The 15,839-nt window shown below is 40.0% G+C and overlaps 1 protein-coding gene across 4 annotated transcripts; it reads right to left on the minus strand.

The window, feature by feature from the left end:
* Positions 1 to 3,583: 3,583 nt before the first annotated feature.
* Positions 3,584 to 15,812, minus strand: rabl6b (RAB, member RAS oncogene family-like 6b). 4 transcript variants are annotated; one of them, XM_034296367.1, is made up of 18 exons: positions 15,404 to 15,812; positions 13,944 to 14,376; positions 13,704 to 13,838; positions 12,287 to 12,307; positions 11,960 to 12,007; positions 11,744 to 11,773; positions 11,237 to 11,289; positions 10,968 to 11,056; positions 10,536 to 10,676; positions 10,249 to 10,354; positions 9,940 to 10,043; positions 9,420 to 9,817; positions 8,229 to 8,382; positions 7,153 to 7,374; positions 6,738 to 7,011; positions 6,375 to 6,579; positions 6,058 to 6,116; positions 3,584 to 5,936 (listed from the first exon to the last, which is right to left on the minus strand). In XM_034296367.1, the coding sequence occupies exons 2-18, from the start codon at positions 14,071 to 14,073 to the stop codon at positions 5,736 to 5,738; spliced, it is 2,370 nt and encodes a 789-aa protein (XP_034152258.1). In that variant the 5' UTR covers positions 14,074 to 14,376; positions 15,404 to 15,812; the 3' UTR covers positions 3,584 to 5,735. The 4 variants fall into 4 exon arrangements, with proteins under 4 accessions (XP_034152258.1, XP_034152260.1, XP_010874975.2 ...); XM_034296369.1 differs by lacking the exon at positions 11,744 to 11,773 and having other exon boundaries at positions 15,404 to 15,631; XM_010876673.5 differs by lacking the exon at positions 12,287 to 12,307 and having other exon boundaries at positions 15,404 to 15,630.
* Positions 15,813 to 15,839: the final 27 nt, after the last annotated feature.

Consider the following 15,839-nt stretch of genomic DNA (forward strand, 5'->3'; position numbering starts at 1 on the left):
TCCATAACTTTTCTAAATTTCTATACCTTATATTTGCTATTTCAAAATAATTACAGTGCAAAGGCATCTTTACTTCTATTAAAGCAACTGAACTTAAATGGCTAACCACAGGTATTTATCTCTATTAGGTATCTCTGTTAGATCTGTGGTTAGCCATTTCCTGACTTTCACAATCTTACTATGTAGTATACATCTACAGCATACACTGAAAACCCCATCTCTGTAAGCACACTTTATGTTTTGAACATTATACTGAAATTATTCTGACCACAGCCTTTTTTCTATTTATTTGCTGTTTTGATGTGACTAAGGACGGACTTCAGTGACCAAAGCAAATGCATTAATGCCAACATAAATATAGTTTACAAAGTGATAGTAGTTTCTACTGAACTGATATTCATTAATTGAACGAGTCAAGTCAAAAAATACAGCAGATTTATTTTTGAAATGGTTTGTTTCAATCTTGAAGCTGAAGCTGTCAGCCATTTTCAAAATAGAGAAGTGAAAATTTAAATGATAGATTCCATTTGCAGCACAATTCATACTTTTAATTTATTAAACAATTTGGGACAAGTAATAAACTTTTTAATCAGAAAAATGTGTAATGGGTAATGGCAATGGGTAAATAGTTTAAAGTAAAAAAACTTTAATCACCATATCACATAAAAGTTGAAATCGAAAGCAGATACCAAGCATTTACACATGCATTCATTTCTGGAGGATGTTAATATTCCTTTCCTGAATAAAGACTGACTTTTTGAATGTGGAGATTTTTTCTGAGAAATACTAAAAACCCTAATTCCCATTTATTCCCCTGTGAATTCTACAAACCATTAAGCAATGTTAATGCCAGAAAATATGTTGCACTGCCATCTACTCTGGATGACAGTGTTATCATCACAATTATAGATGAGATCGGCAGAGATCAGGAATAATTAGTTTCATACAGACTGATTTCTCTCCTCAACACAAATAATAAAACAGGCTGAGCTTGTTAGTTGGCAAATAAGTGTCCTTTGGATCAGACTGGCTTCATCACTGAATTAAACATGTTCTGGTTTCTTACATGTCTTTTTCATATACGATTTTCACAAGGCTATCTAATATGAGGATTACGGTTTTATCTATTGATGAGGAGAAAGCCTTTGACCGAAACATATTTGCAGTACAGTAGATATTTAATATTGGGTTCTTCATTGAAGTGAATTTCTATTAAGCTAACCTGGACTTTTTTTAGATGGTAAATCTATTTTGGAATCATTGAAAAGAGCAATGTGCTACAATCATGCATGCAGTGATAGAGAGAAGCAAATTAAGTTATGTAACATTTGAATTTGCCAAGATGTGCCGATAACTGAGCCAGCACTGCAAGGAAAATGCATGCAGTTGAGCAGAGTGAGGATGAGGACAGTAGCAAACAGTTGAAATACAGATAAATGTAAACATTTAAACCGTTGAGATATGGACAATAATAAATAGAAATGGATCTAAAAATAACAATGAAGATGTAGGATTCACGCGTGATACTGGTGCTGAATCCATTGTTACATCCTCAGAGCAACCCTAGACCTAACTCACTCAGACTGAGAAAAAAATTTGAAGACATTCAAAATAATTCTTAGGCAGGTCAATTTTTTTTTATAGTAGGCATACCGGAGAGAACATATTGATGTTATAGTTAAAGACAAAGACTTTGAGGATCCGTTTCTAGTCTAGGATATATGCCAGGACGACATCATTCAAAAGTTAGACCCTACAGCTGCACCGGGCAATTGCCCTCAAAGCCAAGAACTACAGAAAAAGCAAGAATTATAATTTTTAAGTTTAGCAGAAATAATTGAACTGAGTTAATAGCATTGTCAATGGAGTCAAACCCCAAAATATCCCAGAAAGGTCTGGGGCACATATCTAGCTACTACTGAGTACAGTATGAAACTGAACATTAAAAAATCACAATGACAGAGATAAGGTACATGGGTCAAAGGCAAACGGCGAATGGCCTGAAACCAGATAATGAGAATGTGAGAGCCATGTTGCAACCTCAACCCAAGAAAAAACAAGAATTGCAAGAATCGAGGACATTTTACAGAATGTCAGAAAGTTATTTTCTCTCTCGCTCTCTCTCTCTCTATATATAGAGAGAGAGAGAGAGCGAGAGAGAGAAGTTCTGCTTTTCTGATGTATCAGATACTTATGTCATGCAATAAAATGCAAATTAATTATTTAAAAATCATACAATGTGATTTTCTGGATACTTGTTCTCCCTACAGTTTATACAGATGGGCTAATACAAGTTGTTAGGGTTAAATGCTGCAGAGGAGGCGACTCCAATTTTAGAGACCGTCTCACTTTTACCTACAAGCTAGAAAACACAAATGTACATTGCAGAAGGGTTAAGAATAGAACCTACTGCAAGAAGGCCTGCTCGGAAAGGGGTTTTAGGTACACTGCGTCACACTTTAGCAGCCAATGTCAGATAGCATTCAGGAAATCGACAGCAAAATTACCTGAAATGTTACTATTAACAGTAACAACAATGAGCCAATGGCTCAGAAAAGTGTGGTTTCCAGAGAAATACATCAATACCGGACATTTAAGGGGGAAATTAATGACACATGAAGACTGATGTTCAAAGACCATTGATCGTTGAACAAAACACTCGCAATGATAACTTGCTTGGTAAATCACATATGGTAATATTAAAATATAAAGAGAAAGCAAGAACATTGTTTCTCATACTTTATGTAAATTCAACAAGAACATGAACCCAAGAGTTATTGCTTTGACACGCTCTACCAGAAAGACCTTAGGCAAAACATCTGCACTGATCTGTACGCTACACTACTGTCAATTTAATTAAACCTTTTTCTTTAAAGGCTGGAAAAGAGGGTTCTGGAGTATGTTTTGTGTCTGGAGTGTGAGTTCCCTATTTTACTTTGAGTTGTTTATAATTTTAATTCTTTAAAATAATGCACAAAATTGAAGGAGACATATCTTATTTGCTCCCACCTTGTGGAAGTCAGCAGACTTACAGCAAAAGCAGTTTGCGTTTAAGTCAACTCGCAGAGATTAACGCCAAGGTTTTAGGACATTGCTTACACCACATTACGGATCAGATCCATTACCTGCTAAACTGCCATAACGTGCTTTTACAGTTATTCTAAAGCAATGTAGAACATTTCTATGTTAACCATATTCTAAATAACAATCACAGTATGTCATAACACTAATGAAACATTCAAACACAGAAAATGTTTATCCACCAGTCATTATTTACATTGGATTTTAAACCCCCTTTAAACTAGTCAGGGCTTCGTGTAGGCTTAATCTGAATCAGCATTATGGGAACCTCTCTCACACAGTGACTCATCAATATCTGCTCCTGTACTTAATGTATTAAAATACTAATTAGCCGCTAATGCAGCCATCTTACAAATCCACATATCCCTCACACATGCTTTGACATCACCACCCAAAGTAGTGTTATATTCTTCAGAAGGTGATTCTGCTCCCTGGCGGTAAAGTGTTACACCGTTTAGTGATTGTCTTAATTATTTTCTGTAAAAAGTAGATGCCACCTACGAAGAAATAAGTTTGCATTTATTAGAGAAACCAAACACAGGTTCACAGTGAAGATACAGAAACATTTCGTGGGATGAAAATAAGTATAATTGTAACTTTCTATACATCATTTTATTGTACTTCGTAGGACTCATTGCTCCAGACGGAACTGTGCTCTTAGCATTGTTTGCTCAGTAAACCACCCACTGAATGACAGGACACACAATGCAGCTAGTCGTACAGCATTTACGATTAATGCATAGTTTTACGTTTCAATTTGATATCAGCCCGTTCAGTCTAAAGGGACAAGCAAAAGTAGCATACCTGAATGTATCTCGTCACGTGAGGTAATAAACATACCTTGTAACAGTGCAGAAATAAACACACTTTGTGTACCTTATTCATGAATATCACTGGTATTTATTTCCTTGTCCGATATGAATTCCTGCTGCTCTTGATAAAACATAATGGCTGACTGTCATTATCACAGAATAGAATGGTAGTTTTTTCAATGTAAACATATTGGAATTGCTCTAGTTTGATCTGCAGCAATGCATCTAAATGTTTTGTGATGAAACCACTCGACCTGCTGAATAACACAAAAACATTGAATATGTCACAAAATGTGGAGCAGGCAGTTTCAGTCTAACAACTAGGCATTACATATGAATCAAAACCAACTGTATTTCCTCATCATGAACATGACAATAAGAAAACATAAATAGCATTAAACAAGCACTACTGTTGACAAACAGCATCATTCAATGTCAGTAGGATACCATTAAAATATCTTAAAGAAAACAGCTATTGCAGAGAAGTTCATTTTAAGTGGTAATCTGAAGCACAGACAGACATTTTAAGACGTCTGGTTAAAACAAACAAAAAAAAAAATTTGCAATTATAAATAACTTGACAAATGATGTAGTAACTTATTACTGATGTTACCTTATTACTTGTTTAAGTGGCTAATTATTTTAATGCGAGATTCTTATCTCCAAGGAGCAGCTCTCTATTAAAGCAAACATTTCCATAGTATGTGATGTTGTGGTACGGACGGAGCATAAAGTACTCAGTAAATGATATGTTGTGGAGTAACATAACATTACATTTCACCTATAGAAGGCACCAGACATTTCTAAAAATCATCCTGTCAGTTCTGATGCACTGTAGTCTTGACTTACAGTAAAGAACACTTAAAGCAAGAATAACTGATTCCAAACTTAGATATTTGGTGTACAACTTCCTTTAAAAAACATAGACTTTGGGTAAATTCTTTTCAATATTTCCTAGAGCTAGCATATAGCATAATCTGACAAAAGGGAGTCACTTATCAAAGTCATCAATGGACCAACAGAGGCACACCCGTTGACTGTTTTCAAATTGAGAAAGAGGCATAATTTTTGTTCATGCCCAAAGTTCATGCCCAAAGTACTGCCCAACAAAGAGAATATGGTCTACGGTGGCATTTGAAATAGACAAACTAAAACTACGGTCAGTGTAGCTGCAAAATGGGGGGGGGCGTTCCACTGTGGAGAGTGTATTATCCAACGGACTGATATATAGCACTTTAGTCTTCAGATTGAGACAAAAGCCATCCCACAGCTGTGTCAGAGAAACAAAAATCAGTGGATCAAACTGGACAATCTTCACTACATGAAATATGACCACCTACAATGTATACTCACCACTACATAACTATACTGTCAATCATCACTTTACAGGAACATGCTCTCAAACAATTACACCAGGTAGAGGACATTCCATCACATTCACCCTGACTGACCCATTTGGAGTGGTTCACATGAGGGCAAGCTTTAAAACTTCAAAGAAAATTCTAAGCGAACATTTTAAGTTAAGTCTGTAAATTAAAAAGGTAAAATTCCTCCTTGGTGACTCAACTAAGCATAATCCTACCCGGCAGTGGTCCCATAGTTTGCGTCACACTCCAGTTGGCATCTTTATCCTTTCTGATTCTAGGTTGTCACCTTTCTCGAAGGTCATGTGTGACTTCAATATCAATGCAACAGCCAGCCATCCACTGCGGAGTCTAGGTTTTGGCCTGGTTTTGTGTGGACATGGACAGTGGCTATGGCTTGCGGGTGGTGCACGTGTGTTCGAGGCGCCATGTCATTTCAACAATAACAGCAGCTTTGATTCCGCAGTTGCCCGTGGTTTTACAGTTCTTCATAGTCTCCGCCCTCTCTAGTTGCTGAACCCGCCCCGCCCGCCAGGAAGTCCTCCAATTCATCCACGTCCTCGCTTTTCTTGCTCCGAGATTTTTTCTTTTTCTTTTCTTTGTCATCGCCTGTTCCGGTCTCATCTTTCTCCTTTTTCTTGTCCCTTTTATGCTTCTTTTTACTGCTTTTATCCTCTTCCTTAGAAAATCAGAATTTGTTTATTAAAAGCAGAATGTTCTAATGCCCCCCAAACATTTGTCTATCATGCTGAATAATATTCATTTGATAAAACTGCAGTGAAAAATACTTTGTCGCTTACCTCTTTGCTTTTCTTCTTCTTTTTCTTCTTTTCTTTTGAGGAGTGCTTACTTTCTTTTTCTGAAAAGCAGGTCATATTATATGAGCAATATGTACAATGCAATTTAATGCTTAAAATGTATAATACCCTTTGGTACTGCCCTGTTACTTGGTCATATTTACTAGACCTCAAATGGAAGAAAACTGACAGAAAGACAAACCCCATAATCACTTGTCCATTAACAATGTTTATCAACATTTCCATTTCAAATTTTTTTAATATAATATGCAATAATAAATGAGAGCCTGCTCTTTATAGATTTGTGGTAGTGGATTTGCCTTCTAGGTGTTCAGTGCTGTCCTTAACTCGGGTAGCCTCCTCCATGAAGCCCAGGCCAAACAAGTCAGTCTCATTGTTGCTCTTAAAAGAGGACTTCTGGACCGGCATGGCCTTTAGAGACACAGGGATCAACACGTTTGGAGTGATGTCATTATCTGACAGCTCCAGATCTGACAGTACCTCATTCCTGACTGGGAAAACCTCCTGTTGGTGGATGCAGAGCAAAAATGAGTCCAATAAACAGTGCATACACAGCGAATCACATTCACCAGGATTCTTTTTACCAGAAAAGTAATGTAAACAGGACAGCAACTACTTAGCCTAATAATACAACATGAAACAATCTGTACTGATTCACTTACCTTGGTTATTTTCTGGATGACTGCCTCTTCCTCAGACTCAAAGTCAGGGTCATCCATGACAAAGGAGAGCATCTGTTTAGCCACGGGGGCGTCCGGGTCAGAGTCAGAGTCCTCCACCCCAGGGATCCCCCTTTGATTCCGGGGCAGGTCTGGCTGGGGGCTTGGTCGCTCCATAGTGACTGTAGGTGCTGGGGTCAAGGTGAGGGAGATGGGCTCTGCCTCCTGGGGGAGCTGGGCAGCAGGGGCTAAAGGCAATATGGACTCAGTGTCCAATCTAAAATACATGAACAAAAAAATGTCACTTAAAATATAGCTGAAACACAGTTTTATAGTCTGGGGCCAGAAAAACTCTGAGGGTTTCCTCTCTCAGGGCTCCCAGTACATGAACAGATATGTGTACGTATAAAAGGCTTACCTTTTCAGCGATGATTCGCCGTCACAGTTGAGTTGGTCGTCCTGAGTGAAAGCAGGTGGTGCTGCTGGGGGCCGTGCATCCTCCTCGTCGCTGGACAGGGTGTGGTCTTTACTGGCAAGGAGGTCTTGGGCGCTGGGCTGGGGCAGCGGGGCCTCTTTGTCACCTGGGTCCAGTTCATCCTGATAACTGGCCACCATAGGGTTCCCTCCATCCTCTCCATCACTGTAAAAGATACGATTATAATTATTATTATTAATAATCATTATAATGCTATAGCGGATTTATTTTGGCACTTTTAATTACGAGTAAACAAAAAAGGTTTGTTTTCTGAAAGTTAATGGGCTGGAAGATGGTCTTGCACCGATCCACACATCATTGTGTTACATGAACACATCATTGTGTTACATGAACACATCATTGTGTTACATGAACACATCATTGTGTTACATGAACACATCATTGTGTTACATGAACACATCATTGTGTTACATGAACACATCATTGTGTTACATGAACACATCATTGTGTTACATGAACACATCATTGTGTTACATGAACACATCATTGTGTTACATGAACACATCATTGTGTTACATGAACACATCATTGTGTTACATGAACACATCATTGTGTTACATGAACACATCATTGTGTTACATGAACACATCATTGTGTTACATGAACACATCATTGTGTTACATGAACACATCATTGGTAAAGATGGACAACACAATAGTATACTCTGAACATAATGTATGGTAATCAGATCACCGCGCATAGAAGAAACTTCGAAAACTTCAGATGATATTCTAGAAAATGCTGAATAAATCTAATTCTACCATCGACAGGTTTTCTGGAAGTCTAAAATCCTCTCCTTTGCAATGGAAGTATTGTGCAGAGAGCCATCTGATAGTCTCCACATAGATGGCCAGCTCCAGGTGGCACTGTGTACTCTGCTATTACAACAGGGTTTCCAACTATAAAGGAAATAAACTTACTTCGAAATATGTCCCAAAAGGCAGCTCTTACACATTCTCATCTACGGAAGTAAGAACCCACATCCTAGCACTTCTTACCTGTCACTATCCATAGCAGATGCAGGTATGGGTTGAGGGTCCTTGACTTTAGAGGGGAGGCTCTCCTCCAGAAAGCTTTTATCCAGGCCCTCATCTGGCACAAAGTCATCAACAGTCTGCACATGGCCAGGACACACGGGGACAGGCTCTGGCTCTGCAGACAGGGACAGTGATCAGAAGAGACTTTGATGCGGCCAAATGGCAAACTAAATGCCTGTGTGTTTGATCCTGGTCAGAAGTAGTGTGCTACATAGGGAATAGAGTGCATTTTAGGAAGCATCCTTAGTCCTTAACATAACAGGACTGATATTGTACAGTATAAAAGCCTAACTAATTTCAGCATGAAGGTTTTGATGAGGAACACATGAAAACCACCCAGCATAACTAAAGGCAAAAGCTACACAAGAGCCACCCAGCCTCCAGTGATGCCATTGATCAGTTGAGTGGCGCCGTCAAAATAAAGGACAGCTCTTACACTACTATAATAAAGGACAGCTGTTCTACAACTCGTATTGCGTCACATCAAACTGACACGTGCAAGTTAAAACTCATTTTTTGGGGGTTTCTGGAGAAGTATCTAGAAGGACACATTGTCAAGGTGTTGATGGTGAGGCAACACAACTCTTGTAGTGTACCTGCACTTTCAGCATATTCTCCTCGAGTCCGCTACATACTGTTCACGCAGCAAGCAAGACACAGTGATTTACGTAGTGACACCATGTGGAATTACAGGACGGATGCAACAGTAGATCAACTGTTCTTGTTCGACACAGCATCAAAGACGTGTGCTTTACTGCTTTTATTTGGCTGGGTCAAGTTTATGTATAGAAGTATGCATTTGTTATCTATGGGTACGCACACACACAAAACAATGGGTGGTTATGGCGAGTATCAAGGCTCCCACGTGGAAGATTCTAGCACTATTTATTCACATGAGGTTCCAGTACCAAGCCCTGTCGTGCTCCTTAAATACAGCAAGAGGAAACCCTCGGCCAACAAGCAGCAGTGGAGACACACCACGACCTGCCGGAGTTGATTAACAATGTTGGTTCACCACATATCATCAGGAAATCAACAGCCTTACAGTCAGAGACAACAGAACGACCGCCCCGCTAGTATGAACCACTACAAAGCACTGTGTCTCCTGTCTTCCACAGAGTGGCAGAACCCGGAAGCACCTAACCCACTCACCTAGAATGGCGGCAGGGACCTCTGGGACAGGGGAAGAGACGAACAGGCGAGAGAACAGGCCACGTTTCTGGGGCGGAGGGGCCTGGGCAGGTGCCGGGGGAGGTGACGACCCGCGACGCTCAGGACTCTGGGTGCGGGTCAGAGTGGGGGACTGAGGCTCGGCCGCCGGGGGAACCGTCGCAGCGGGCAGGGCAGGAGGCGGAGACGGGGAGGGCGAATCAACGCCAGGGGCCTGGGTAGAGACGACTGGCTGCTGAGGGGTGCCGGGGCTAGAGCTGCCAGTAGAGGCACCACTTGGAGGTACAACAGGGGACTGGGAGCCGGAGGAGGGGCTCTGGCCGTTGGCTGGACCTGGAGATCCGTAGCCTTTACTGCGCGCCTCCATGTTCTCCAAGAATCTGCACAAAGGAGCTTCTCGTTGTTAGTAATGATCAAAACACACCGGTATACTAAAACTGGAGAGAAAAATCTAATCACTGCACACGCAACACAAACGGATACCACAGAAAATGAACTTCACATTTCGTAGTTTTGATCCTCAGTCTCCTGCTGCACGTTGAGTTCCTCCAGAGTGGCGTCCATGTCCAACTGGTTGGTCTCCAGCTGCCGCAACAGTGTCTCCCTCTGCGGAGATGAAAAGGGGCGGCTGGGAATGACCGACCATGATCCACTGCACTAAAATCACTGACGTTCTTATGAAAAACACTGCCAGGATGTGTGCATTGCTCAGCCTGTGGTACTTCACAATTGATTTTCCTACCTCCATTAAGTTCTTAAAATGGCTATGACCATAGCAAAGCTTTACACTGTAGTCTAAGTTAGAACTCACCTGAAGTTGCAGGAAAGGAATGTTGAAAAATCTGTGTAAATATTTCAAGCCAAATCCATTCTTCATTGATGCTTCAGCGTAGTGAATATAAGAGGAACCCATTGGCCTGCAAGAAACCATCAGTCAAGTACATGAACAAATAAATCAGCTTCTGACTACTTCTGACAAACATCTTGGGTAGCGGATTCCAGGTTTTGTGCTTTTTCCGCAAATGGGACTTCATGAAAACAACAGCATTTTGGAAAAGTTAACAAAACTTTGCAATCCTACAGAGTTCAGCTACCTACCTTTCGAGATTAGCTATGACCTGGCGGATGTCGTCGGGTAGAATAACACGGTGGTCGCCCATGTCCCTGTGGTTACCCAGGACACACACTGGAACGTGGGTGGGTACCTTGGGCAGCTCTCTCAGGATGTAGTTGAATGTCCTGCAGTGACATGAGATTAAACCATGAACATACTGTTCCCATGTCTGAGGAATTACAAATATGTCTCCCCCCCCCATACTTGGCTGAGTTGAAAGTGAATACAATGGTTATCTGTTCACATCGTTCGGCCTTTGAAGCTAAGCTCAGAAGCCAACAGACCACTGCAGGCTAATTGATTTCTAGCCAACCTAGGGCTTACTGAAAGTTGCTGCCAACAGCTTTTAGTTCTCTTTAACATAAAAACAAACCAAAACAACTTTGCAATCAAAACACCGAGATGTGGCCTCTTACCATTGCTTGGTGATGTCAAACATCATGATCACACCATTGCAATTCTTGTAGACGTCAAGGAACTCTGCATCCAAGGCCACCTCATCAGACTGCAAAATTAAACACTGTTTATTACAACATTAATGAGTCTGATAAAAATCCAACCTTTATTCACAAATGATGGGACGATATACAAAATAGCTTCCATATGGAGACTCCTCAGATGACCCTAATAAAGGAGGAGAGAACCATAGCACTCTTAGACATTTTCATCACATGACGATAATCACCTCCTGAGGTTCATTTTCCACCTTCAAAGTTTCTCCTCTCTTTCTACTTCTGCCTGTAGAAAAGCAGAATGACAAGAATCTGAAACTGTGAACATAAAACTGGACAGAATGTAAACTACTGCTGTCAATGAGAAAGCCATGCCATATAAATAAAGTCACCTGGACAACAGCCCTGTTCAAATCTATGGGTAGCGAATTGTCAACGGGGTTGTTATTGCTCTTGTTCTGTTCTTATTGGCAAATTAATCCTCAACACTCTTCTTTCAAAATTAAACGTAAATGTTAATAAATGTTAAACCTTTATACCAGCTGCTTCAGGTTAAAGCTCACAGTTATTATTTTTTTTTTAATAAATAACATGCAATCAGCAATGGGTTTATATCAGCCACACTGCAAACCAAGCCAAGACCCACATTCACTGTGTGTGCATTCAAATAATACAGAAGCACAAGAGGGACAAAACCACTGCACACAGGTGACTGGCCAACTACATGAAGCAACTCTCACCTACACCCTCTGGGAGAGGGTATTTTTGGCCTGAGGCGAGTGCAGGAGAAAAGCAAGAACAACAACATTAATATACTTAGAGGAAAACTTAAATTGTAACAGACCAGATGGACAATGGGATCATACAAAATGCGTGAGCAGGCCTAACACAGCAGTAGATATCAACTGAATGACTCATTCGAGTTTCACACACAGATCTAAAGTAATCACACTCACCTTTATCCACCACGTCCCACACCTCCACCTTGACCACGTCATCAGTGGCTGAAAGATAGAGATTTTAGACACATGCATACTTAAACTACAACCATTAGTGTGTGTTCCAAGGCTCTTAGCACATGAGGAACTAGAGGGAATTCAATCACCCCAGGCATATTTATTAATCACATGGTCTGAGGAGGGAAACTGTTGGAGAAAATAAGAGAGACTATCTTGGATGAAGTGTTTTCAGCAACCCAGTATTGACACAGGACACCTGTAGGCAAAGCTATTGATTCAGCTAACTACACAATAATATTTCTTACCTACCTGGATATTATTTACCTTTATATGTGCCATGTTCAACTGAAGAAAATTACAGTTGCAGAAGCAGAAAAGGAAAATGTAATAAGCATACACTGAAAACACGTTTGCAGAATGAGATAGAATGGATATAAAAGGTCTACACATCCTTATTGAAAATGCATATGTTGTGTATACATGGCCAATGCCTTAACCCACAACTAATAATTTATGGCAGCACATTTTGCTTTACTTACTACTGTAAGTTTCAATGTTCAGTTTCGATCCATCTAACACACCTAGATTTTGCAAATTTTATCACACTTTGCAGAACAGTTCAAGCGCTGTCAAATGGGATCTCCTTCGCTCAACCCTCCTTCGCTCTGCTCTCCAATTTTCATTAGGATGGGGTTCAGCCTCTGACTGGGCTATTCCAGAACATTGATCTTCATTATCACAAGCCATTCTGTGTTGATTTTGACCGTGCGCTTGGGATTAGTTGAGTTTAAGGGGAAATTCAGGATTTGAACAAAGGTGTATTGATATTTAGAGATCGACGTTGTCCCCCATCCTGACCAGAACCCCGGCACATGCTGAAGAGAAGCAGCCCCACAGAATAACGCTACAGCTCCAATGCTATAAGGACTGTTCACCTGGGACAGTGAGCACTGTCGGCTTGGCAAAAATATATATTTAGGAATTATGGCCAAAAAGGTCACAGACAACACATTTCACCCACATGTTATTGGAAGATGGAAATGTATCTTATAGCAAAAATGTATACAAGCTTGGAGACCCTTTTTGTAAGAAATGGCTTTGGCTTTGTCATCCTAACCCTCAGAATTCTAAAGGAGAAATGTACAATATGAAATTGCCAGAAATGTCTGCAGCTTCTTTAATGTTTCCGTTGGCTCTTGGTAACCTCCCTAATTCGTTTTCACCTTGGCCTGACATCCATTTCAGAGATATTCTGATCTTTCAATGTCTGGGAGGTACAACTTTGGACCCACTTGTTACTGGTCTACAGTGTTTCATTATAGAATGCAATGCCTTCAAAAAAAACATCCTATCCCACCCCTGATCTGAACCTTTTAAGTATGCAAACAGGAAACCTTTGAAGAACATCCTAAAGTAAAAGTGGATCTTATTTAGGGGAAATAAGGAACACTTCAATTAATATTGGGTTACACGATTTTAAATCGTATTGGTTAGTGCTGAACAGTTACAACTACCATTATAAATGGCGGGCACACGCATGCAACCAAGGAATCGACAGCGTTTCATTTTTTTAATGACATGATTTGACTTCAGCCGTTATGTGAAGAAAAGCTGCATTTGTAATAAGGGGGTGTAGGCCTTTTATTTCCACTGATGATTTAGCCCAAATGAAAAATAAATACATCATAGGACTAAATCTACAGTCATAGTTTCGTAAATCATAGGAGTCCAAATGTCTTACTTTTATAGTTCCAATGGATGCTGGTTGCCTGGATCTCCTGAGTGGGTATGTACTCATCTGTGAATTTCTTTCCTTGCAGTCGGTGCCACAGAGTGCTCTTGCCAGTATTTCTGTCTCCGCGGATGACTATTTTCACTTGGGAGAATTATTTTAAAAATTAAAATGACTAGCCTATCCCAATATCTGCATGGCCTACGTTTTACTACACAGCATGTCGTTATCACAATATGCATTACTTACTGTTGTATTGGACTCCTTTTGCAAAGCGTCTCTGTAAACTTTGGTTCATGGACTGCATGCCAGCAGGGATGTTCTTGTCCCTTGGCTGGATTGGTTCAGAACCAACTAACTTCTTCAAAGCTGAAAACATCTTAACAGGAAGCTGATCTAATGAACCTGTCCTTAAAAGATTTCCCCCCAAAATTGGGTCAGTTTCTGATACGCCAATTTAAATGTAATAATCTGTAGTCTGATCAACACAACTAGGCCTAAACTCTAACTCCAAAATTATGTTACACAGAAGCAGCGCAACGGCCTTTCAGGAATATACTTTAAACGTTTATTTTCTGCGTATGACTGGACTTTCAAAGAAATTCCAGATATTCTCTCAGGGGCCAAAATAAGCTTTTTCAGTAGTGTCTTCTCTCATATTGTCTTGGGTTGCCATCATCAACTGCAAAATAAAAACCAAAACACTTAATAATTTTCTACGTTAGCCATGTACTGCAGTTGAGTGATTCTTCACAATTCCGATGTTACAGCAAAGCATGAGGACCACATTTTAAATAAGTATGGACTTCTGTTTATATCCTTGAATGTGACTAGATTAACCTACATCAAACTGTGTGTCATTATTGCATTTTCAATTGCCAAATCAAGCAATAGCGTGCATAGCGTAACTGGCTAGTCAAGCAAGAGTATAGATTTCTCAAAGATTGTCAGTTCAGTATTAACAGACTGTAACAGTAGTAGTGTACTACTTCTAGATATGTATTGGGCATCATCAGCTGTAGGAAATGCAAAAATGTTGTATCTAAACATCCAGTAGCAGCACCGCAGGCAGACAAGACATTGGAAGGGCTAGCGCATTGCTTGTCTAGTTTACAGTCTGATTTCTGTTTTGATGAACTATTTTAGTTTGTTAGCTAGATACCTAGCTAACGTCAACTAGTTGGCCAGCTAGCTAACAATGTCATCGATGTTTTGCGATTGTATGATGAATCTGAACAGGGTCACAAGCTCATTTTACTGTTGCTTTCGTGGCAACACTAATGTAATTAGTTAGCTACCTGGACACGTTTTAGTTTTGTTTTAGTTACTTACGACAGCGTTATTGCTTAGAACGCCGGGTAAATACAGTTTATTTTACTGAGGCTGGCTAGCTAACGTCAGTAAAGCTGCGTTCATAACTCGGAAGTCGAAATACCAATTCTCCGAACTTATGGGGGGAAAGGGAAAAGTGCACATGAAAAACGTCGTTAGGAAGGGTCAAACAACTAAATTTCCGATTGGAAAATGTGGCTATATTCCTCAGCTCCGACATTCAGACCGGAACATCACGTTTTGCTATTTTCCGAGTTGTTTTGAACATCGCATAAAAAAGGACCATTAGCATCACCACAAGTAGCTGAATAACGTTTTCTTCCTTGTCAGCGGTAACATTGGCTAACACTGATCAGTGCCAAAATAAAAATACCCACCGTCAGTCAAATTATTCTTCAATGTAGCAAAAGTGACATGGTTATTACTAAATCCCAATACGGATTCACGTGAAACATGCTAACTACACATTCCAGTGGTGTATATCTCTGGACAGCTTGCTTCCTGGTGATACCGTGTTTCCCATGAAGAAGGATAGAGGGCACAATGGAAAACGGTCTTTTTATTTGATTTCAATTCCCGGGGACCACCTACGCAATGATTGCGTTTGATTTGGTCCTATTTTCGTTCTGTCTAAACAAAAAAATTGTTGTCTGCCATCTTTAGTACCGAGCACTCTGACAAGATTTAATTACTTGGTCTTTACATTTAGATCTGCACATTTAGAATGCAATCTATAAATAAAATGTGTACCCGCACAACTTTGTATCCCAATTGTAACCATAGAGAACACTATACTTAATACTTGTACATTTT

This window comes from Esox lucius, chromosome 13, assembly GCF_011004845.1.
Source record: "Esox lucius isolate fEsoLuc1 chromosome 13, fEsoLuc1.pri, whole genome shotgun sequence".
NCBI classification, from domain to species: Eukaryota; Metazoa; Chordata; class Actinopteri; order Esociformes; family Esocidae; genus Esox; species Esox lucius.

Coding starts and splice junctions, on each gene's coding strand:
- rabl6b (XM_034296367.1), bottom strand. CDS start 14,073: ATGTTTTCAGCTTTGAAGAAGTTAGTTGGTTCTGAACCAATCCAGCCA. Junction 12,008..12,286: donor TGAACATGGCACATATAAAG/GTAAATAATATC, acceptor TCTATCTTTCAG/CCACTGATGACGTGGTCAAG. Junction 6,580..6,737: donor TCATCCAGAAAATAACCAAG/GTAAGTGAATCA, acceptor ATCCACCAACAG/GAGGTTTTCCCAGTCAGGAA.